We start from the raw sequence: 26,434 nt of genomic DNA on the forward strand, positions 1-26,434 counted from the left end.
GATCTGGCCCAAAAATTGTGTCCAGGAACATAAGGGAAGGAGTTCTCTTTAGTCTCCGCACACTAAATCTACAAAGTCGAACTCAGCTTCTCATTCCTTTCAGCCTTAGAGATCCATTTAGAACAATCTATATTTATGCTTTCAATGCCATCTTTCCAAGGAAATAGATTAGAAATTTAAGCCTGGACTCAGTAAGGTACTAAAGCTTGTGTTTGACCTCAAGGTGACTGCTTACATGCATAAAGTTAGACCCTGCTTAAGAACTTGGTGAATTGGGGCCTTTGTTTTGTTTTTTAATGAAAGCTAAGAATTTTCTTTATCTTTCCAATTCCTTCAAATCAACAGCAGCATGTTTTACAGGGCTAGTGGTTGGCTCTCTCAATTGACTTCAAGATTTGACTGCCAAACAAAGACTGATTTCAGCAAATTTTCTTTTCACATGTGGAGAAATGTCAGCCAAGAAAGATTGGTTATGTCAGCCTAACTCATTCTCATTTCTACATAATCCAGATGGTAACACAGGACTTCAGAGGTAAAAGTTTAGTGTATTAATTCACCGCAGACCTTACCAGCCTCCACCCCAAGAACTTTATTAAACACTGGAGTTTACAAACAATTAAGCAATACATTTCACATGGAACTATCTTCATGCATAAAGTAACATTACTACAAAACCACAGCCTGATAAACAAGAGACCCAGTTCTAAAGTTAATAACAATGTTAATTGCAATGGAATTATCACAATTGGGTCTGTCTCTCTTCAAGTGATTTGGCTTTTAATCACTGAAACTTATACTTACTTCTAGTGGGGCTAAGTGGAAAAGAAATGTCTTTTTTTTAAAAGTGTTTGGGACTTGATTCTCCCCTCATTCTGGTTAATGACAAAACTCTCATCGACTTCCAACAGTGGGATCAGGGCACTAGCTAAGCAGGCTATCCTCCGAGACCACTTCTGAAATGGTTTGGAAATTGAGTACGGTTTATTAAATTTATTTTTTCCATTTTTAAATGTGTATGTGGAGTTTTTACCGATGCATGTAATTGGATATATGATGCCTCGGATTTGCTTTTTTAAATACACTATTGCTTTTCTTTGCGTAAATGTGCCATATTTCACATATTCCCCTTCACTCTTTGTGTACCTTCGAAGCATAATAGCCTTCTGGTAGGTTGCCACCTATCTAAATTAAACTAAATTAAAATATCAGTTACCTGAAATCAAATGTATTTATATTATTTAAAAGGTTCCCAAAATTATCATCTGTTTTGTTCCATTGGTACTTTCTGTTTTTATCCAGAAAAATTATTTCACTGTTTTAGAACCTTTATTATAAAAATTGTTTTACTCCCAAAGCATAACTGCCTTAAGCCAATTCATTTGATATGGAAACCATGACACTATTGTATTTTCTTTACCATGGTAACATGATCTTTGAAGAATGAGAAATAGTTTTAAAGACCTACCTTTTATAAATCCATGTTGGCTGTATCTACTGAAGCTACATGTTTCAAAGTACTGTAGCTAATTCACTAAATCAAGCAAACCTGTTTTTAATATTTTCCTAACAAGTGATGTTAAAATTACTGTTCTATAAGGTGTATTGTAACTTGCACCTTCTTAAATTATTTGACTTAAACTGGCATCTTTTTGGACCTCTGGAAGCTGAACAGTAAAAAAATATCTATTGCCTTTTCCATTAAAATCCCAGATAAATACAGCATGTTATCAGAATTTAGCCCTACCTCAAGCACTTTACTTAACCTATACAATCCAGGAATCTTAAATTTCCACCTACCCTGTATGTGGTAATCCACTGAAAACTTTCAACCCCTGTAAAAGACAAACACTCCCTTTATGCAGAAAAGACAGAATTTTACGACTCCATCATTATTTTTATGAAAGAAGTATTTCCCCCAGTTAGTATGTTATTACATCTTCTTAGTGAGAAGGTAATATATCATCTCTAAAATGATCACCTGGACTGTCTGAATATAAGTAAGAGGGTCACGTCAGCTGACTTGGGCTCCAGCCTGAGTCCAGACATCTACACTGCAATTTTATAGCCCCACAAGCCCATATCAGCAGACACAGGCCAGGTGCAGCTGTTTTACTGCAGTGTAAACATACCCTTAGAGCTCTCTTTTTAACATCTGAAGTAGAGCACAGAACATACTAAGTCCATAAGATAGGGATAAAACCATAGAACATTCCATGTACACTCAATAGAACTGTAAAATCTATTGTTCAAAAGAAAAATAATACCACCAGTTAGGTGCAATGCTGGACTAACATGACCAAAACTAAATGGGTTACAAATATTTTAAGCAGCTAAATTCTGACATTAGTATTTTACAGAAAACCCAGAAGGCTCCTAAATAGGATCTGTTGCACTAGGCAGCATACAGACATGAAGTAAAAAGACAGTCCCTGCCACAAAGAACCATACAAGTCTAGTTGCTGACAAGATGCAGCAGGTGGACAAAACAAACACCAGACAAGGTAAAAGGGAAGGATGAGAAAAGAGTGAAATGGGGCTACATTTTCCATGGTAGATAGTAATCACAATTTATTATCTGCCTAGACGTGGTCAGCCATCAGGGTTTTGCAGGCATCACAAGAGAACAAACACTGGAACACGTGTATCAATGGCAACAATAATTAAGTTGTAATGCAATCGTTAATATAAAAAAATTACATGGCAATGACAGTAGGTTAAAAGTGATCAAACTTTTCATATACCTTGGCCATGATGATACGATGTTATGTTTGTGTCATACACTGTCTCGAAAATAATTTAAAATGAAGACTCAGTTCTCTAAGTGGATTGCATGTACAAAAAAGCATTAGGCCCAATTCTGTGGTCTCTTTATATGCTTAACTCTAGTTGAACACAATGGAAATTGTGTGCAAACAGACTGTGGGATCATGCCCATAGAGTATATATTACATTACGGTTTATGGGCTTGGATTTCTTTTTTATAGCAGGAGTAATTCCAGCTGAAGTCAGTAGAGTTATACTAATGTAACACTGGTGAGACAGGACAATCAGGTCCTCCATGAGATGCACAGCAAAGTGAGCAACCCAATTAGCACTAACAGATGTTAAATACATCAGTCCCAGTTCTGCAAGTAACTGTGAAGATGGACTACTGCACGTGGGTGAAACCCCACTGGTTTCAATGGGACTCTGTACCAAGGCAGAGGTTGTCCTCATTAACTCACTTGTAGGACTGGGGCTTTAATACTCTGTGTTTGGCACAGTAAATTTACCATCAAGTCTGCCTTCTGTACAACACACACATTTTGGACTCCAATTACTAAATGAATTAAAAAGTTAATCTTTCAGCTAAAAAGAAGATGAACGTCAACGCTTTCACAAAGCAAATGGAATACCAGCATGTGTTCTGAGCTTATTTCTTCTCTGATTAAATTACCTGACTCTCCTAGTCCTCTGTGTAATTTCTCTCTCAAGTGGTCCAATAAACAGCATTGTACTTTTTCTCACTTCTAATAAAACTGTAATGATAATGCGTCCAGATTTTTCTAGTGCACAATAAGTTAATCTTAAATAGAACATGAGAGGAAAAACAAAGACCAATTTTTAAAAAAACAAATCATATAAAATTTATCTCAAGAGCACTTTTATGGAAGCACAGAATTTGTCATATCAGATCATTTGTCCACCTAGTCCAGCACTGTACCTGTGGCAGTGAACACCAAAGGCAACACTCAACCCAGCATACAGCCCCCAAACCCACAATATAATGCACCTATACAATTGCAACATGTTTTATTCATCTGGAGGGAAAAACAATTACTTAAGACATTCTTAAACATGATGTTCAATCACCCTTCTAATTCTTTTGAGTTTGAAATGTTAACAGTCATTAAATTACCTTTGGGGTTTTTGTTTATTGTTCAATGTTTTTCTGAAGTCCAGTCACTGTATTTGTCTTGACCTCCTGGAGCTTTCAGTGCTACAGGTTGACTATATGTTATCTAAAAACATATTTCCTTTTACTTATTCTAAAGGCACTGCACTTTAATTTCACTTTTCTCGGTAAGCAACACCCTGGGCAAAAAGCCATATCCTGATCTTGCAAACACTTGTGTATTTTAATAACTTTACTCAAATCAGCAATCCCAGTGAAGTCAGTGTGACTACTCATGTGAAGACACTTAAGCAAGGTCATAAATATTTGCAGGGTCACAGCCTTTTTGATTACTTCTCAATTTACCGTTCATCATTTTGAAAACCTCAGCCAACTCTCTTAAGTCCTTTATGTCCTAACATTATGCTCTTAGTCTTTTGCAATCTCTTTGTATGCCATAGCTCTAAGTATTTTTACCACCTCTCCTTGGGACTTCTTAATCTCTGCTGCATCTTTCCTGAGAGTGTTTTTCCAGGACTCACATGCAGGTATTAAGAGAAGACAGCCTCTCTGTAGACATTTCACTAAGCCAGAACCACTGCATTTATCCAGTTCTTGTAATGACATGTTATTTGCTTCATCACACAAATGGATAACTGTTTTTTGGTAACACCAGTAAAGGCTATTCCTGGAAATCATGTCAACTTTTTATCTGGTGACTCCAGTAGAGTGGCCTTCCCTACCTAGCCTCAACAGAAAATGTCTGCCTGTTTTGGAGAATTACATACATTTCTGTTTATAACTTGTTTTAAAGGATAGCAGGCTCAGGACTCTGGACAGGGAAGCAGGATTTCTCTGTTGAGTCATCCTGATTGTCAGGCATTTGAACCTTACATATGAATAGCAAGTATAATTACTGCTGATTCACACTACAGATAGACTGTTAACTCCAACCAAGATGTAAGAGGCCCTGTAAAGAAAATTCTACAGCCAAGTTTGGGGAGAAAGATTATGCTTATGTTTGGTTATTATTTGAATGACCAAAAAAGCAAGATTCCAGGGAGGGACAATGTTGGGACTATATGCAGCATGTACACCACTACCTTGATATAACGCCGCTACCTTAATATAATGCCACCCGATATAACACGAATTTGGATATAATGGTAAAGCAGTGCTCCAGGGGGCGGGGCTGCGCACTCTGGTGGATCAAAGCAAGTTCAGTATAACACTGTTTCACCTATAATGTGGTAAGATTTTTTGGCTCCCAAGGACAGCATTATATCAGCGTAGAGGTGTATATTATATATTCTGCTCACAGTGAATTGGAATTGTATTTGCATACAATGAGACTTATGGACATTCATGGCAACAGCTACTAATAACCGATGCTTTCACAAGAAAGCAACCATCCAGAAATATATGTAACCATACCACATTCCTTTTAAATATATTAGCAAAAATATAAGAAAAGCTATGAAGACATGTAAGAAAAGAATAAGAAGACTTCTTAAAAAATATTTTAAGAGGGCACTTTCTTTTTCACAAGGAATAAAATAATATTGACATCAATGTCTATCATATATAACTTATGTATTATTACTTTTTGTGGAGATACATTTCATTAAAGATATGTTAGATGTGATATATCTGATAACTTTATACCAATCTTTTTCCTTTTCTGCAACAAGTTGGTTAGTTTCCATCACAGTGATGCTTCCAGGGCTTGAAGCTAGTTTTGACTGCAAAACACTAGACCTGAAGCAGTAAAGTAGAGCAGCAGAGAAAAAAGGTACATATCATTACTCTTCATGCTTTAATTACCTCTCTCAACAACCTGGGACTGGCTATTTTTAAAAGATCGCTTCTCACCAGTGATGCTGTAATTACCTTCCCTTGAAATAGATTAGTTCAACCCTACCTATAGAGCTCACTACATATTTAAAAATTATGAATTCATTTCTGTACAGAGTTCGTTATGATATTTATCCCACCTAATTTAATTCAAAACACCAATTTGTATGTTTCTTAATTTCAGAAATCATGCTGGGAGATGGTTAGGCTCTCAGAATAAGACACACAAAAAAAGTAAAAAGGAAATATATGTTAGTAAAATGATTTAGCATTACAACGCAGTTTAACGGTAGGTGATTTTTGTTTATAAAGTGTACTTAGTATCATTAAAGAGATATGGTCAAGTTAAAAATCTTATTTTAAAATAACATTACATATGCTACAAATAAAACTTGATATTAAAATTAAATGTCATTAAAACTAAAGTACAACTATTTTTGCTGCTTTGTTTTTTTATGCCTCAATCTGGACAATTAAAACAAAAGTCAGTTTTACTTTTGTTTACAGTCAGTTTCTAGTCAATTTCACTTTAGACTAAACTTTGGGTTGCAGAAAATCTTATTTGTCAATAACTACAGGTATGGAAATATTTATTGAGAAAACTGTTTTCCACTGGAATTTTTTCTTGAAAAAACACTAGTAACAGTTTTATTAATCATAGATTTTTTTTACTTGTTTTTTAAAAGGTGGGTTCCTTTTTGTTTTTGTTTATTTTTAAACAAAATCTAAATTTTGGAACAGATTTAATCTGGAATAGATTATATCATTTCAAGCCAACATAAAAGAAATGCTTCCCGCATTTCAGTCAAGTTCACTGATGAGATGTTAGATGAATTTATACTTGTGGTGTACCTAAAAAGGAAAATCTCTCTCTATCAGGAACTATAGGTTAATAATTATAGTAGTATGACTACTATTTCTGATAGAGGACTAACCTCTTTGTGTAAAGTTGGATCTCATTCTCCTCAGTAGAAAACATGGCCAAAATATAAGACCATGTATTGGACAGGTTACGCAATTGCAAATAATGTGCTAATTCACAATGTGTCATCGGATTTTAACCAATTTATCCTGGTCTGTAGGTCCCTTTAATTGCAGAGGTCAAAAACTTCAAGAAAAGCAGCAGGAAGAAATGATGAGGGCTATCTTACAAGATGAAAAACTAACCAATTAGATAGTTAGCCAATTACTTTGTTCTGAGACGGAAGAGTGGAAATAGGATGTCAGAAAAACACAGGATAGATAAGTAAATTCTACAAAGACAGAGCAAACACCCAACTGAGAGGCAAGTAGAGATACCACTCTGCATAGAAGATGAAAACTAAGGCCAGCAAAAACTAAGGAGGACAGTTTTAATTTACATCAAATAGTTTGCTGAATTAGATCATAACAGGCTAGGTATCTACACTTTGTGCCTCATTCTGCCTATACATGCACAACCCCTACTCACTTCAGTGGGAGCTGAATATTTGTAAATGAGAGCAGGAAGGATGATTCAGTGGTTAGCCTGGGACTCTGAAAACTCAAGCTCACTCCTCTGCTCCATCACAGACTTCCTTTATGATCTCGAGCAAGTCTCTATGGGTATGTCTACACTATGAAATTAGGTGAAATCTATAGAAGTCGATTTTTTAGGAAGCAATTTTATACAGTCGATTGTGTGTGTCTCCACTAAGCGCATTAAGTTGGCTGAGTGCGTCCACAGTACTGAAGCTAGTATTGACTTTCGGAGTGTTGCACTGTAGGTAGCTATCCTACAGTTCCCAAAGTCTCCGCCACCCATTGGAATTCTGGGTTGAGTCCCACTGCCTGATGGGGCAAAAACATTGTCGCAGGTGGTTTTGGGTACATGTCGTCAGTCGCCACTCCCTCCGTGAGAGTAACGGCAGACAATCGTTCTGCACCTTTTTTCCGCGCAGACCCTATAGCATGGCAAGCGTGCAGTCCACTCAGCTCAGCCGCCGCTGTTGTCTCCTGGGTACTGCTGGCAGCAGATGGTGCAATAGGGCTGCAGACCATCATCATCAAACAACCAAACAACCGCTTCCGCTGCCACTCTGCTCTCCTCCTCTGGCAGCAGATGATGCAGTAGAGCTGCAAACCATCGTCACGCTTCCGCTGCCACTCTGCTTTCCTGCTCTTCTACAGACGCCATACCATGGCAAGTATGGAGCCAGCGCAGATCACCGCAGCAGTTATGAGCACTGTAAACACTTCGCACATTATCCTGCAGTATATGCAGCACGAGAACCTGCAAAAGCAGGCAAGGAGGTGACAGCAGTGGGGTGATGAGAGTGATGAAGACATGGACACATCACTCTCTCAAATCACGGGCCCTGGCAATTTGGACATCATGGTGGTAATGGGGCAGGTTCATGCCATGGAACGCCAATTCTGGGCCCGGGAAACAAGCACAGACTGGTGGGACTGCATAGTGTTGCAGGTCTGGGATGTTTCCCAGTGGCTGTGAAACTCTCGCATGTATAAAGGCACTTTCATGGAATTTTGTGACTTGCTTTCCCCTGCCCTGAAGCACAAGAATATCAAGATGAGAGCAGCCCTTTCACATCTCACAAGTGAGTGGCGATAGCCCTCTGGAAGCTTGCAATGCCAGACAGCTACCGGTCAGTTGGGAATCAATTTGGAGTGGGCAAATCTACTGTGGGGGCTGCTGTGATCCAAGTAGCCAATGCGACCACTGAGCTGCTGCTATCAAGGGTAGTGAGTCTGGGAAATGTGCAGGTCACAGTGGATGGCTTTGCTGTAATGGGATTCCCTAACAGTGGTGGGGCAATGGATGGAACACATATCCCTATCTTTTGATCGGAGCACCAAGGCAGCCAGTACATAAACCGCAAGGGGTACTTTTCAATGGTGCTGCAAGCACTGGTGGATCACAAGGGACGTTTCACCAACATCAACGTGGGATGGCGGCTTCATGACGCTTGCATCTTCAGGAACTCTGGTCTGTCTGAACGGCTGCAGCAAGGGACTTACTTTCCAGACCAGAAAATAACTGTTGGGGATGTTGAAATGCCTCTAGTTATCCTTAGGAACCCAGCCTACCCCTTAATGCCATGGCTCATGAAGCCACACACAGGCAACTTAGATAGTAGACAGAAGCTGTTCAACTTTAGGCTGAGCAAATGCAGAATGGTGGTAGAATGTGCATTTTACTGACTCAGTTAGACCTCAGCAAAAACAGTATTCCCATTGTTATTACTGCTTGCTGTGTGCGCCACAACATCTGTAAGACTAAGGGGGAGACATTTATGGCACGGGGGCACGTTGAGGCAAATTGCCTGACTGCTGATTATGCACAGCCCGACACCAGGGCAGTTAGAAGAGCAATGCAGGGTGCACTGCACATCAGAGAAGCTTTGAAAACCAGTTTCATCACTGACCAGGCTACGGTGTGAAAGTTCTGTTTGTTTCTCCTTGATGAAAACCCGCCTCCGTGGTTACTCTACGTCCTTGTAAGCCAACTCCCCTCCTCCCTTCAATCACCGCTTGCAGAGGCAATAAAGTCGTTGTTTCAAATTCATGCATTCTTTATTAATTCATCACATAAATAGGGGGATAACTACCAAGGTAGCCCAGGAGGGGTGGTGGAGAAGGGAAGCACCATGTGGGATGGTGGACGAGAGGAGGAGGGAAAGACAAGGCCACACTGCACTTCAAAACTTACTGAATGCCAGCTTTCTGTTGCTTGGGCAGTACTCTGGGGTGGAGTGGTTGGGTGTCTGGAGGGGACCTGTCCCCCCACTCCCCTGCATTCTTGGGCATCTGGGTTAGGAGGTTATGGAACTTGGGGAGGAGTGTGGTTGGTTACACAGGAGCTGCAGCAGACGTCTGTGTTTCTGGTGCCTTTCCTGCAGCTCAGCCATATGCCAGAGCATATCAGTTTGATCCTCCAGTAGCCTCAGCATTGCATCCTGCCTCCTCTCATCACGCTCCACCGCTCCTCTTGCTCCAGCCAACTGTCCTCACATTCATTTTGTGCTTTCCTGTATTCTGACATTGTCTTCCTCCATACATTCTGCTGGGCTCTTTCAGTGTGGGAGGACTGCATGAGTTCAGAGAACATTTCATTGCGAATGCGTTTTTTTCGCCTTCTTATCTGCGCTGGCCTCTGGGACAGAGATGATAGGGGGGAGCGTTGAAACATTTGCCACTGCGGGAGGAAGAAAAGGGAGAGTTGGGTTGACCATTTAAAATGAGTTGGCCATTTAAAGGGAGGAGCTCCAGTTTTCAGGTTAACATGCAGCACAAATCCAACTAAACCCCTGCTCACACTCAATTCTCTGGGATGATCACTTCACCCCTCCTCCCACCCCGGGATTAACAGCAGGGATGGTTTCTTTTCAGCCACAGGCACACAGCCCGGCAGGAACGGCTACCTCTGAATGTCCCCTTAATAAAATTCTCCTATTTCAACCAGGTGACCATGAATGATATCACTCTCCTGAGGATAACATAGAGAGATAAAGAACAGATGCTGCTTGACTGCATTCTAGTAGCCTTCCTGGCCGCAAATACATCCCAAGTCTTCAGGGCTAATAAATCATTAAACATGCTTGCTTTTAAACCATGTATTGTATTTACAAAGGTACACTCACCAGAGGTGTCTCCTCCGTTTTCAAGGTCCGGGAGCCCAGGTTGGGAGGGTAATATCTCCAGGGTGATAAATAGTTCTTGGCTGTCAGGGAGAACGGTTTCTCCGCTTGTCTGCTGTGCGCAATCTTCAACCTCCTCCTCCTCCTCATGTTCCTCCTCCCCCAAATCCTAATCCCCATTGCGTGAGACTCCCTTGAAGGGGATACAGAGGTGGGGTAGTTGTAGAGGCACCTACTAGAATGGCATGCAGCTCATGATAGAAGCGGCATCTCTGGGGGTCTGATCCGGAGCAGCCGTTTGCCTCTTTGATTTTTTGGTAGGCTTGTCTGAGATCCTTAAGTTACACCCAGCACTGCTGCAGGTCCCTGTTATAGCCTTTGTCCTTCATGCCCTTGGAGATTTTTTCAAATATTTTGGCATTTCGCCTTTTGGAACGGAGTTCTGATAGCACGGATTCATCTCTCCATACAGTGATCAGATCCAGTACCTCCCATTCGTTCCATGCTGGAGCTCTTTTGTGATTCTGGGACTCCATGGTCACTTCTGCTGATGAGCTCTGCATGGTCACCTGTGCTCATCAGCTTGCCATGTTGGCCAAACAGGAAATTAAATTCAAAAGTACTCAGGGCATTTCCTGTCTACCTGGCCAGTGCATCTGAGTTGAGAGCGCTGTCCAGAGCAGTCACAATGGAGCACTCTGGGAAAGCTCCCGGAGGCCAATAGCGTCGAATTGCATCCACACTACTCCCACATTCGACCCAGCAATGTCAATTTCAGCGCTAATCCCCTCGTCGGGAAGAAGTAGAGAAAACGATTTGAAGACCCCTTTAAGTCAATAAAAACGGCTTCATTGTGTGGATGGGTGCAGGGTTAAATCGATCTAATGCTGCTAAATTCAACCTAAACTCGTAGTGTAGTCCAGGGCTTTGTATCTCCATTTCCCATCTGTAAAATGAGAAAAATCATACTTCTCGACCTAACAGGGGTGTTGTGAGGATAAATACATTAAACAATGTGAGATGCTGAAATATTATGGTAATGGGGAGCACATTGCCCCTGAGGTCCGTGAGCCCAGTCCCCTCCACCTCAAAGCTGGGACTGATGTAGAGCTGAAGCCAGAAGCCCCAGCACCCCCTACCCCAACCCACTGAAGCTCAGAGCCATGCAGGACTGAAGCCCCAAGCCCTGGTGCTTCCCATGTGCAGAAGCCCCAGGCCCATGGGTAGAGTCGGGGGGGGGGGGGGGGACGGCCACAAAGGTGTTATCCCCTCCAAACTGCAATGTCTTACTCAGAGTGGGGCAGTCCAGAGGCAGCTCCCTTCCCCCACCCCCACATACACCCCTCAGGCCAGGTTGTAGGTGGGAAGCCATAGCTGCTGATGGTGCCATGTAGCGGGCAGCTGTGGCATTCCCCCATCTGCTGCTGGTGCCCAGGGTTGCGGCTGCTCCTTAGCTCCTTACAAGGGCTTAAGAGCCCTCAACTCTCTTTAAAATTCAATGGGGCTAGGAACACTTAGCACCTTGTATGTCAGGTCCTAAATTAAGATAAATATAAATCAATATCTCTAAATCCAATTAATAAAACCTAATAAAACACTAAATGAAGATATCTAATCTGCAAATGTGTAGATTTAATGGAAAGAAATGAAATAAAAAATAACTCTAATGAGGTTGAGTCTGTGAAACTAACATGATTTAGGATCAAATCAAGTCTGTAAGGCAATGAGTTTGCAGGTCTTTTGTCTTCCCTTCTGGGAGAGACTGCTGTAATTACTGTATTGTCCTGGTCTCAAAGATGGGAATAAGAAAGAACGCAATTAATTTCTAAGTAATCAGTGTCAGAGTTGCTAATACCACAACATACATCTCCCTGACATTAACAGAGACTCACAGCCACAAGAAGTGGAGACAGCTGATAAGCAACTTATATTTTTAGTCAGCATGTCTAGTAAAGAATGTAGTTTGTGAAATAGAAGGATTGCTGGGATCTTTATCTGGGTGCAACCCTTCTGTAGTTTTTCAACAATAACTTTTAAAATGTGAACAGTGAAAATAAAAACAAAATAGATAACAGTGTCTGATTATTTCTCCTGTGAAAATAAGGAAAATATCTGTCCCTGTAAATAAGGATATCCATAGTTAAGCATCAAATCCCATTTATGCCATACACTTATCGGTAAAGCAGTCAAAGAACTGTCACTCTTTTGAATTCCAGTAATGTGGATTTTATCAAGGCCTTGTAAATCAAAGAATTCCAAAGGCTGATCACATCCTGAGAGTGAAAGCCCTATGCTATTTAATCTGGATTTTATTTTTTAAATTTCCAGGACTGGCCTTGCATGTACCTGTAGCAGATTAGTTAAATTTACATAGCTATCTAAGTTAATTTACCCCATTTGGGGGGAACCTTAAAGAAATTTCCAATTTTTTCCTTTTCTAGTGAGAAGGTTCCGATCACCTGCCAGAAGCTACCACCTACTTGTACATCATCAGCAGAGAAAGTGTCAGCAATAGCACCAGAGGCAGCTGAGGCTCTGACAAAAGCAGTCTCTGGCTGCTGTTGTGGCTCTCTAAGGCCTGGTCTACACTACAGGTTTATACCGAATTTAGCAGCGTTAAACCGAATTAACCCTGCACCCGTCCACACAACGAAGCCCTTTATATCGATATAAAAGGCTCTTAATATCGATATCTGTACTCCTCCCCGATGAGGGGAGTAGCATTCAAATCGGTATTGCCATTTCGGAATAGAGTTAGTGTGGCCACAATTCAACAGTATTGGCCTCTGGGAGCTATCCCACAGTGCACCATTGTGACCGCTCTGGACAGCAATCTGGAGTCGGCATGCACTGCCAGGTATGACAGGCAAAAAGCCCCAAAGTAAACTTTGAATTTCATTCGGTTTGCCCCAGCATGGAGAGCTTGACTCAGCATGGACTGTATTGGAGATACTGGATCTGATCGCTTTATGTGGAGATAAATCTGTTCTATGAGAGCTCTGTTACAACAAGACGAAATCGGCCTAAAGCATTTTTGAAAAAATCTCCAGACAGAGCCACAGGAGGGACTTAAACACAGTGCTCCGTGACAAGTGTAACCGGAAAGCCAAAGAATCAAATGAGTCTGGAGGGAAAAAGTGGGACTGAAGACTCCAGCTATCCACAGCCCCGCAGTCTCCGAAAAGCATTGCATTCTTGGTTGAGCTCCCAATGCCGAAGGGTGAAAAACATTGTCCACGTGGTTTTCAGGGTATATGTCACTCAATTTGCCCCCCCCCCCATGAAGAAAAAGGGGGAAAAATCATTTCTAAGCCTTTTTTCAATGTCACCAAATGTCTACTGCATCTGCTGCGGTACTGTGGCACTGAACAGCAGCATCCCCTCCCCTTCCTTCCCGATGGCAGATGGTACAAATGGTGGAAAACCGTCGTCATTCCATGAGTGCTCCTGGCTGGCCTTGGGTGAGGGTCGCTGGGGGCGCCTGAGTAACAATGGGAATGGCTTCTGGTCATTCCTTGGCAGACGGTTCAAAAGGATTGAAAAACCGTCCTCATCATAGCAACTGGGGGCTGAGCTCCATCAGCCCCCCCATTTCATGTTTAATGAAGATTCTATACTGCCTGGACTATCAAGCAGCGGGAGGCTGCCGCCCCCCATTTTATCTCACTAAAAAGTCAGTGTTTCTTATTCCTGCATTCTTTATTACTTCATCACACAAATGGGGGGACACTGCCATGGTAGCCCAGGAGGGTTTGGGGAGGAGGGAAGCAACGGGTGGGGTTGTTGCAGGGGCACCCCCTAGAATGGCATCATCATTTCTGCGGGATCTCTGTGGCTCTAACCCAGAGCGGCTGAGCTCTCTGGTTCTCTAGTACACTTGCTCCATATATTCTAGGCAGGACTGACTCTATTTTAGACAAAACATAAAGAAGGGAATTACCTGGGGAGTCTTTCCCATTTTTGTCCATGTGCCCCCAGCCGACCTCAGCGAGGCCAGCCAGGAGCACCCATGACAGCAGCAGATGCTGCAAAACGACTGATAACCGTCATCACTAATTTCCAATTGCAGACGGTGCTATAGCTGGTAACCGTCTCTTTAACCTTGCAAAGGCAAATGAATGCTGCTATGTAGCACTGCAGTATCGCGTCTGTCAGGAGCATCCAGTACACATTCATTGACAGTGACAAAAGGCTAAACAGGCTGCATGGCTGCCATGCTATGGCATCTGCCAGGGCAATCCAGGGAAAAAGAGCGCAAAATGATTGTCTGCCGTTGCTTTCACGGAGGAAGGATTGAGTGATGACATTTACCCAGAATCACCCGCGACACTGTTTTGCATTGGGATCTCAACCCAGAATTCCAATGGGCGGGGGAGACTGCGGGAACTATGGGATAGCTACCCACAGTGCAACACTCCAGAAAAATCGACGCTAGCCTTGGTACATGGACGCACACCGTCGAAATAATGTGCTTAGTGTGGCCGCACGCACTCGACTTTAAACAATCTGGTTTAAAAAGCCAGTTTATGTAAAATCAGAATAATCTCGTAGTGTAGACATACCCTAAGAAAACAGCATGAAAGAAGGAACACCTCCAACAAAGAAGGGCTTCTCATAGTGAACTGGGGCAGGGGAGAAAAAAAGCAATCTCATCCACAACCTGCACAAAACAGGGAATAGATAAGAAGGGCAAGAGAAGCTCTCTTCAGAGAAGGAAGCTAGAGTGAACTGTATTGGAAGAACCAGAGTCAGTGAGTAGGAAACAAAGGGATACTAGACGGACTGAGTAGCAGGCAGTGAAGTTGGAGTGAATTAGCTTTACCCCACACCCTTGTGAATCCAGCTACAGAACCATTACCATCCACTCAAATCCTCTCCAGATGATCTTTTTATCTGGTTTTGGGAGAAAACCTGGACCTGGTTTCTCTCCCTCTGTGGAGTTCTGAATCCCCCCATCCTGAGACAGGACATGAAGGAAAAGATAGGACAGAGGGTCCTATCAAGAGATCAAAGGGCTATCAGGTGGGAATAAGAGGTGGATGGACTTGGCTCAATTCTGCAATGAGCAGAACCATGAGAGCTCCGTGACCTAGCTAATCTCATTGCTTGTTGAACTCCCAAAATCAATACTCTGAGTGTCCTCTCTAAAGCATCCTCTCCCCGCTGCCCTCTTACTGCAGAGCTGTTCTCTATATAGCTCCCATCTACTGTACGGGCAACAGTGCTTCTTTCCATACCCCCCAGAATGGGAAGGGTTCTCTGTATAAATGTCTTTCTTAGAGCAAGAGCAGCATCTTGAGCTGTCCATGGTGCTCCCGGTCCTAACTCAAGATAACAACTATTAGCAAATCCCAGCAAGAAGCGTGGTTTCTCTCTAGAAATGGGGCACTGATCTTCAGGGCACCATATGTGGGTTAAATGAATTATTAAAGCTTGGCTTGTTACTTCTCCACAAACTTCATTTTTCTGAAGTGTGAAAACAGTCAAACCATCAGCCTTTCATTGCTATTAAGTCCATGGAATCTTTGATCAATTTAAGTTACTCTTTCCAAGTAATTAATATTACCACAGTATTCTCAATATTCCCTGTTAGTATCATGGATATATTAATTAGGAAAACGGCAAAATTATAAACATTCGAGTGATGAACACTATCAGCTCTTCCCTGGACTTCCCTAGAATTCACATCTCCTTTTGCAGTTAGGGATCAAAAAATGGACACAGCAGCAGCAGGGATGTCACCATGTCCTTGCACAATGACATATTTCTCTGCCCTTGCTCGTCATTCTCATTTTGATGCAGCTCAGAATCCTATAGGCCTTATTTGCAGCAACTGAATACTTTATGTTTCCATTATCATGTTTTTCTAAAACAAATCCCTATATATTTTCAGTTACTTTTCAATATGTATATGTTTTAATAAAAGTAATAGCAACAAAAATACATAATTACTTTTCGTTGTCTTTTAAGACTGCCCAATAGAAAAAATTAGTTCTCAGAGTCCTAGAGACAACCATCTCTTTCTTATAAACCTCCTTTTTCTAACCTGATGAGGCAGTTTAACAGCTTTAAAATTCTAAAGCTTAAGGAATTCCTAACTGTTCTTCCTGCCAGCAAGTAACAATGTAAGAAATGGTAAACAGTAAATGGGAGGGCTGGTAAAGACGTTCAATAATTATTATTTATTAATCATCTAGCAACAATCCAGCCTTCAATCCAGGCTTGCAGGGTGAACAGTAAATGTAAAACCACCTCCTCCAAGAGTCTATCTATACAATAACTCCTGGGTACCTATTTCAATTAAACGTTCATTAAAAAAAATGGTTGAGATTTTATGACAAACATCAGGACTTGAAACCTAATGCTGTAGCCCACGATGGGGATTGTAACTGAGCAGATTAATAAACAATGAAATGTTGGCTTACATGTAGTGTTCTGACAGAACAGTCCACAAATATTCCTTCTGGAGGACAAAGTACAATTATTACTGTGCCCTCCATTAACATAAAAAAGCACAGTACATTGAATTTGTGTGAAAGCCTAAGGCATCCCTTGTCTCAAACAGGAACAAAACAGCACTTTCTTAAAAAAACTCAAACTACAATACATCATCTGATACTATTTTGTGGTTATTTACACAGTTATTAAGAAAACCCAACCTTTTAGATCCATGCAGCATTCAGTAAACCGTGTTCTGCTAAGAAGCATTCCCTGATATGTATATTAAAAAGTGACACCTCCGATGATAGTAACTATAAGGGCCCTGTGTCATGTGCCAACTAGTTCCTATATTATCTAATTACATACATACACATGTCATTAAATGAACATGATTAAGATTGCAAAATCAAGCACTCAATGGTTAGGAAATCTCCTTGTGTGTATGCATTATGATGCTCTGATCATATGCTCTTTTTCAACAGGACCCCTGCAGATAGAGCTGCAGTAAGGCTGAATCAGGGTTGTGCAGTGATGGAAGGTATCATCCACAGGCAAAACAACATAGTTTTCCCTAGCCTTGTTTTTGGAAACAGCTGAACCTTTTTTGCTGAAGTATTGCAAAGAAGTCAGCCTGTGGCAGACACATAAGATGAAGAATTTCAGCCCAAACAGTTAAAATTTGACAAAGTTTAAGCCACTGAAAACAGGATCTTATACTGGGAACTGTCAGCAGCCATAATAAAGCCTTGATGAGGGGGCAGGGCTAACTCAGGAAGGCCAGAGGTTTAAGAGCCAGCTCCTAAGTGCAAGCAGGAGCAGCAAGCAGGGGACTTCTGCGAGAGAGTTCTCCAGGTGAAGGAAGAAGGACTACATGATCCTTAGGGTGAGTTTGTTTATTGTGTGCTTACTTGCTTGCTGATTCTAGGAGCAACAAACAGGAGTTTTGCAAGGGAGTTTAGAGAGGGCATGGGAGAGGAAGATATACCTTAAAATATACTCTAAACATAGGCCAATAACACCCCCCCAACACACAAAAAACCACACTGTAAGAATAAAATTAATGCAAGCAGCAGAGTGGGGGCTATCCCATTAATTGCACTGAATGCAGTATGTATGCTATCTGCTTTGTGGGCAGGTGTTGTACGTGTGCATTCAGTGCAAGCAATTCATGACCCTCAGAGACACCGTGGTAGCTCTTGAGGCCAGAGTGGCTGAACTGGAGGAGCTAAGGGAGAGAGAGAGGTTCGTGGATAAGACACAGTAGAATGGTCCCACCCTCAATCTAATAGCCTCTGTGCTGTTAAGGAGAATGAAAGTCTTGGAGAAGAAAAGCATCAAAATGGAGGAGAAGGAAACAATCCTATAGTTGGGATCCGCCTTCCAGATGATGTCATGGTGTCCTCTTACCATGACTGAGGGGTAGGCAACCTATGGCATGGATGCCGAACGCGGCACACAAGCTGATTTTCAGTGGCACTCACACTGCCTGGGTCCTGGCCACTGGTCCAGGGGCTCTGCATTTTATTTAATTTTAAATGAGGCTTCTTTAACTACTGTTGTATGTAAAATAAATAAGGTTTTTAAAATGTTTGTTTTATATTATAGACTCACAGAAAGAGACCTTCTAAGAACCTTAAAATGTATTACCTGCACGCAAAACCTTAAAGTGAATGAATAAAGACTCGGCACACCACTTCTGAAAGGTTGCGAACCCCTCCCATGACTCTACCCAGCTGTGGAAGGGAACCCCAGTTATTACGGAGAGCCAAGAAATAGTAATGGGTATTCAATTATTACAAATAGAGATAGCTGGGTTTGTGATGAGTGGGAGAATCACATGGTGAATTGCCTGCTGGGTGCAAAGTCTGCAGATCTAACACTAGACAGACTTATGTGCAGTGCTCGGGAGGAGCTGGAAGTCATGGTACATGTAGATAGCAATGACACACACAAAGGTAGGAAAGAGGCCCTGGAGGCCAAATTTAGGCTGCTTGAAGTCCAGAACCTCCATGGTAGCATTCTCTGAAATGCTTCCAGTTCCACATGTGGGGCCAGGAAGACAGGCAGAATTTAAAGCATGGATGAGACAATGCTGTAGGGAAGAGGGAGTTAGGTTTATTAGGAATTGGGGAACCTTTTGAGAAAGGAGGCAGCTATAGAGGAAGGATGGGCTCCACTTAAACCAAAATGGAATCAGACTGCTGCCATGTAAATAAAAAATCCTCTACAATAGTTTTAGTAAGTAAGATCTGAGAGAAAGCCAACAAGTGTGGAGGAGCACACAGTTCAGGTGGAGACATTCATTAGGAATTCATTTATTAAACGGGTAACTCTATATCCTAAATAAAGACGATAGGAAACAAGTTGGTAAAGTACAGGTATCAAGAAACAGTCAAATGTCAAAGTGTCTCATTTAAATATAGCACATGAAGGCACATGAGTACTGAGAAAATGTACAAATGCTTATTTACAAATGCTTGAAGTCTAAATACTAAGATTAGTGAACTAGAGTGCCAGGCATTAAATGATATAACAGGCACCATGGAAACTTGATGGAATGAGGATAATCAACAGAACATGGTAATATCAGGGTACAAAATACATAGGAATGACAGAGTACTTTGCACATGTGGGGGAGTGGCACTATATGTGAAAACAAGCATAATGTCTTAATGAAATAAACTGTACCATAAAATCTTTATGGACAGAAATTCCATGCTTGCACAATCAGAGTATAGCAGTTGGAATATACTATTAACCACATGACCAGGATATTGATGGTGATTTTGAAATACTCAAAGAGATTACCGAGGGTGTCAACAAGCATGTGGACAAGGCTGATATGGTCAACACAGTGTACTTCAACTTTCAGAAAGCCTTTGACAAAGTTCCTCACTAAAGGCTCTTAAGCAGAGTAGGAAGTCATGGTATAAGAGGGAAGGTCCTCTCCTGGACAAGTAATTGGTTAAAAGATAGGAAACAACGGGTAGGAATAAATGGTCAGTTTTCACTATGGAGAGAGGTAAAGAGCAGATCCTCCAAACAACTGTATTGAGACCTGTGATGTTCAACATATTCACACGTGATGTGGAAAAGTAAAGGGACAAATTTGCAAATGATACAAAATTACTCAAGATCATTAAGTCTAACGCTGACTGCAAAGAGTTACAAAGTGATCTCACTTGACTGGGTGGCAAAATGGCAGATGAAATTCCATGTGGATAAATGCAAACTAATGCATATTGGAAAAATAATCCAGACTATACATACACACACGATAGGGTCTAAATTAGATGTTACCTCTCAGGAAGTCAATGTGGATAGTTCTTTGAAAACATCTGTTCAATGGGCAGTTCAGTAAAAAAAAAAGCTAACAGAATGTAAGGTACCATTAGGAAACAAATAGATAAAACAGAAAATCATAGCATACCAGGGTTGGAAGGGACCTCAGGAGGTCATCTAGTCCAAACCCCTGCTCAAAGCAGGACCTAACCCCAGACAGATTTTTGTCCCAGATCCCTAAATGGTCCCCTCAGGAATTGAACTCAATCTTGGGTTTAGCAGGCCAATGCTCAAAACCACTGAGCTATCCCTCCCCCTCTATATAAATCCAAAGTGCACCCAGACCTTGAATACTACATGCAGTTCTGGTCACTCCATCTCAAAAAAACGTTATAATTGAAAAAGGTACAGAGAGGGGCAAGGAAAATGTTTAGGGGTATGGAAAAGCTTCTGTATGAGGAAAGATTAAGAAGACTGGGAATGTTCATCTTAGAAAAGAGACGACTAAGGGGAAATATGACAGCAGTCTGTAAAATCATAAACGGTATGGAGAAAGTGAATAAGGAAGTGTTATTTACTCCTTCATATAACACAAGAACTAGGGGTCCCCAAATGAAATTAATAGGCAGCAGGTTTAAAACAGCAAAAGGAAGTACTTCTTCACACAATGCACAGTCAACCTGTGGAACTCATTGCCAGGGAATGTTGTGAAGGCCAAAACTATAACAGGGTTCAAAGAAGAACTAGGAAAGTTCACGGAGGATAGATCCATCAATGGCTGTTAGCCAAGATAGTTAGGGATGCAATCCCATGTTCCACGCAGGGCCGGCTTTAGGTAGTGCAGGGCCTGATTCAAATACCCGGCGGTGGTCCACATCTTTGGCTGCACTTCGGCGGCGGATCCTTCGCTCACTCTGGGTCTTCTGTGGCAATGAAGGACCTGCCACGGAAATGTCAAAGACCCAGAAAGAGTGAAGGACCCACTGCCAAAGTGCCGCCAAAGACCCGGACCATCGCCAGATGAGTAAGAACTAGAAAGTTAAGCACTCTTCTGTAGGGCGTGGGGCCCTCTGAGACCCAGAGCCCAATTCAGGGGAATCGGCCTAAAGCAGCCCTGGTTTCAGGTATCTTTAAACCTCCAACTACCAGAAGCTGGGACTGGATGACACGGGCTAGATCACTTGATAATTGCCCTGTTCTGTTCACTCCCTCTCAAGCACCTGGCATTGGCCACTGTCAGATGCAGGACACTGGACTAGATGCACCATTGGTCTGACCCCGTATGGCTGTTCTTATTTTCTTATATGTTCTTATGCTAAATGTATGCACAAACAGTTGTGTGAATAAATTAGTCTACAGGCCTCCATCTAAATATTATAGTTGATTGTGAAACTATATTAGTTCCAAAAAAGCTCACTTATTCAGATATTTTAATATATATAAAAATGGTTCAGCAAAGTCATTACAGTTGGCAATTAGAAGCACTTCTGAATTTTCACTTGGTCTAAGGGAGATAGACACCCAAATCCCACTGAAATTCAGTAGAAGCTGGATGCGAAGCCCCCTTTTTTCTCCTTTGAAAATCCCAGCCTTTATTACTAAATTCCATGGACAGTGGAAATGCAGCGTTTGCACTGCAGTACTTACATACAGTTAAACCCTCAAACCAAACATCTATTTTCCTAAAGGATACTGCAGTTATCTTTTTAACATACTAACTATTATAATATACCACTGTATGCCCTCAACCTTGTATTACTAGAAGGCCAAGAGACACACCATTCTTCTTTGACTCAACTCTGGTTAGCAAAAGCTCAGTTATGATCCTGGGGTATAACAACACAGGCAAGGGTGCTGAAAAGGGAAGGAATTGATCCTATGTGAAAAATGCAGCTTCACACCTTCAAGCAGGAGTGGCGCCAGGGTTTTTGGCGCCCTAGGCAGGGTCCTTCTGCGCTCCCAGTCTTCGGGGCACTTTGGCGGCGGGTCCCGGAGCGAGTGAAGGACCCGCTGCAGAATTGCCGACAACGACCCAGAGCACGGAAGGACTCCCCGCCGCCGAATTGCCACCATCCCAAATCCTGGCGCCCTAGGTGACCGCCTAGGTTACCTACATGGAAGTGCCGGCCCTGTCTACAAGTACACAAGAACTGCCATATTGGGGTCAGACCTGTCTTCGGACAGTGGCCAATATCAGGTGCCTCACAGGAAATGATCAGAACAAGTAATCATCAAGTGATCCATCCCCTGTTGCCCATTCCCAGCTTCTGGCAAAGAGGCTAGGGACACCATCCCAGCCCCCAAAGCTTAGAAGGGGTAAATACATATGGATTTTGTGAAAGTCCCAATATCAGTAATGCTGTGAACAACTTTAACAGCTTCCTCATGCATTTTGGAAACTCCTTAGATGTTTTCATAGAAACCAAACTGCGGGGTTATAGCAAATGCAATTCTCTGTTAAGGAGATAAATGTCAGCACTTCTTCACCTGTCTCTCTTCCTCTTCGGAATACCACCAGAACTAGCGACGGAAGAGGCAAGCAATTTTGGTAGCACAGAATGGTAGCAGCAGCTTACAGTGTCTGAATTAAAATATCAGCATTTACCAACAGTTACAACATCTTATTTCCTTATCAAATTACAGGAAACATTGCAGTTTCATAACAATAAATGCTGCCTTTTTAATAGTAACCACTGTGCTAGGGGAGATAATAGCTGGCAGAGGACTGACAGGAGTAGCAGTGACTAGACTGCTATCCTATTTTTTTATTTATAAAACATACATACATACATATATATATATACACACACACACACACACACACACACACGAAGTAAAGCTGATCACAAGGCGAGGAAGGTAAGTGTGAGATAAACCAATCTATTTCTTTTTCTATCGCATCTTTCATGCATGTAGTATCCCTAAATGGTTCCCAGACTGTTGATGTGTCTAGAAATCAAAATAACGAGACCGCATCCTATATTACTACGTATGAAATTGAATCAGTAAATCTGACCACTACATAGCTAGGCACGCAGCGCATGTAGATTGAGGAGACCCATGTTACATGCAAATAGATAATAATACAAAGGAGGTTTGGAAAAGTTCATAAAGAGATGAAAAAGAAACTGAAGATATAAAAGGTTTGATTATGATACTAAAATAAATGTGTACAGCATAAAAATAATAAAACACTTAGAAATGAAATGCCATTTATTCTGTTAGAGCAGAATGACTTTTTGGTTGTAATTATAGCAATTTACTTCAATTTATACTACACATTAGATAACATATTCAGAATATTAGCAAGTGTTATAGGATTTTCAACATTTAAAATGAATAATCCTTCTTAATAGCAGATCAATGTCATTTCCAGTTGACTACTACTAATTCTCTCTTTGAAACAACCTGAAAACATTAATGATGATAGATGTTCCTTGGAGCATACTTTTTTTTTTCTTTTCTTTTTTTTTAAAAGAGAGCTGCAGTTATAGGCAAGTAACTTTCTCTATTCCATTCTTATCTGCTAGAGAAGTGCACTACTGAAGACACGGTTACAGAAATTTGTCTGCAACACAACAGCATGTCAGGGAAGATGCACTTATTCCTGTGATAAAACAAACTACATTACTAAAACAGAAGTAAGCACAAGAGGAATTTGTGAACCAACTACTGATGACCTTGCCAAATAAACTGCAAACAGTGCCTATGTAAACTGAAGGTATTTAAAGAGTGTGAACGTGAACCCTTGAAATTTAGTCATGGATATTCTATTTCCTTCCCCATCTCAATCCCTACCCCCTGCCGACACAAGGAGGTGTCCACAAACACTCTATGAGGAAAAATTAAGTTTGAATGAAATATAAAAGATATTGTAAAAACCAAGGAAAATATTTATAACTTTATGTATTCAAGATGACTGTTGCCATACGGCTCAAGCTCTCATATGGACTGAATATCAGCATAATCTACTGGGGAAAATTCAATCCTGCTGTAAGCTGGTACAACTCCGTTGATTACAAGAAAACTGCACACACATTAGGGCTTAATTTGACTCACTGAATTTCAAACAGAAGCCTCAGAAGGTAACAAGTGGCAGCATATATAAAGTAAAGGAACATTTTAAAAGGAATTATAAAAATATCTTATATAGACTGGAGTTTAAGCTTGTAGGAAAAAACTACTGTCCCTAAGGTCAACAAGTGACCACTAGCAGGGAATAATGACCTGAGCTTGTCTCTTTACTTTCACCCACCTGGTTTACATTTTTAACATCAGTTCCAGTCTATATATTATATTTTTACTTCCATTCTGATATTTTTATTATTTTTATTTTCCTAAGTATCATTTTCTTGAATCAGATTATAGAAAAAGGTTGCTTGAATATTTTAGAAATATATTTAATTCCCATAATTTTAATATTCCTTGCTAAGTTCTAGCTCCGGTGACATTCATATATTTTCTTTTCAAACAAAAAATATATAGTTCTGTAGATACTGAACACATTTTTCGTTATTTTAAATCTTCATCACCATTTTAAATTGCAGCAAGAGAGATTTAGGTTAAATATTAGGAAAAACTTCCTAATGTAAGGGTTGTTAAGGACTGGAACAAATTACCTAGGGACGCTGTGGAATCTCCATCGTACAAGGTTTTTAAGAACAGGTTAGACAAACACCTATCAGGGACGGTCTAGATAATACTTGGTCCTGTCTCACTGAAGGGGATAGAACTAGATGACCTATCAAGGTTCTTTCCATCCTACATTTCTATGATTTGCAGAACTAACCCATATATCTTCCCGTTTGCATGGTGTTTGTTATGTTCACTGATGCAGCAAGTATATTCCTTGCTTACAGTTCTCAATTGTAGGAACAATATTATTTTGTATACGTATGCAGCCTTGCACAGGCAAACTTTAAACTTACAGTCATCTTTTACATTCATCTTTATTAAAGCAATGATTTATATTTTATTAGCATTTGAACATTTAAAGGAAAATTATGGCTGAAGATGAGGCAATACCATGTTACGTAGCATAAGAATTCCTATATTACTACAGATTTTCATCAAGCCGCTGATGTGGATTCATCTTTTTATACCGAGACTAGCCAGAAAGTCATTTTATATAAGATGCTTGCAACTAAATATGTACAACAGAAAAAAGATTGCAGGAGCATTTGTCCCATAAAAGGATACCTTTCCTTTTGTCTTTTCAGCAATCATACTGAAAGCGAGTACGCCAGTTAGTTCGTTCATTCTCGGTACTTCGTATTCTGATATACTTTATTTTTAGCTAGAAAGATTTGGGACCATTACTATAAAAACAAAAAAATCTGCTAGTCAATATAGTACTGATATTACTAAGTCTGTTTTTTCTGGTCTCTCCAATTACCTTTCAACAACAAAAATAACAAATGCATTAATTTGTTTTACTACTGATGAAGAATCCCTTATTTTCTAATGTCTAACAATGATGTCTGTTAGGTACTATCTCCTCATTCCTTAATGTCTAAATCCTGAGTGATGAAGTTTTAAGGGGTGCAGTAGGGACAGAGAATGTGTTCTGTTTTTCTTTTTCTTTTTTACTTCCTAATCCATTAACTCCTCATAAGGACCTGTCTCAAGGTGCTCAGTATGTTTGCCAAAAAGTTCTTCCATCCTCATAACATAAGAGGTAATCATACAGGTCTTGTTTGAAGATTACGTGATCCTGGACAAATTGTCCTTCCACCCGATTCTTTATGCAGTTCATTTCTCAAAAAAGTACAATATTTTCTAAAATCCAGTCTAGACTGTCTAATATTGGGAGTCTCAAATCCTTCCATGGGGTGGTCCACAACTTTGGCCTTGTCTACACTTGCAGTGGTGTATAGGATACATGTAGCTACACGTAGCAATAAAAGCCTCTGGCAGATGGGAAATGTTCCAGCAATCGAGACCTGCTGAAACCTTTCCCTGAGGTCTACCACTGCCAGAATCTTTCTCCACTGCTGGAGCCTCACACTGCAGTGGGGAAAGGCTCCAGAAGCAGTGAGGCAGTGGGACACTACACCGTTAAAAACAGCAGTGTGGATGTGAGAGGCTCTGTTTTGTTGTATAGAGAGCCATGTATGGCATAGACCAACCTAAGGTTTGAGCACTTCTATATTCTACTTGCCTAAGCAATACCTCACCATCTACATTGCTACTTATGCCTGTGCTAGCTGGACACGCAGTGTCTGTACTCTAAACACCACCATAAGTGTAGTCCTACCCTACATGGAGAACTTGTCTCATGCACATTTCTTCCCACATTTGCACTTTCTCCTCCCTTTCCAGGGCCACCTACCCTTCAAATAGTTATCATAACACATCTCTGTGGCAA

General features: G+C 41.0%; 1 protein-coding gene and 1 pseudogene across 4 annotated transcripts in view; both read right to left on the reverse strand.

Annotated features, from left to right (window-relative positions):
- Positions 1-26,434, reverse strand: part of RABGAP1L (RAB GTPase activating protein 1 like) — a 570,182-nt gene that overhangs the window by 294,558 nt on the left and 249,190 nt on the right. Inside the window, exon 14 of one of the 4 annotated variants that reach the window (XM_075067928.1) lies at positions 14,942-15,004. The exons of the other annotated variants lie outside the window; for them this stretch is intronic. Coding sequence (XP_074924029.1) covers positions 14,957-15,004 — 48 coding nt within the window. The 3' untranslated portion in view covers positions 14,942-14,956. Of the gene's footprint in view, positions 1-14,941; positions 15,005-26,434 lie in introns of those variants that run through there. 4 annotated transcript variants of the gene reach the window in all.
- Positions 9,285-11,116, reverse strand: LOC142047162 (uncharacterized; annotated as a pseudogene).

This window comes from Chelonoidis abingdonii, chromosome 7 (assembly GCF_003597395.2).
Source record: "Chelonoidis abingdonii isolate Lonesome George chromosome 7, CheloAbing_2.0, whole genome shotgun sequence".
NCBI lineage: Eukaryota > Metazoa > Chordata > Testudines > Testudinidae > Chelonoidis > Chelonoidis abingdonii.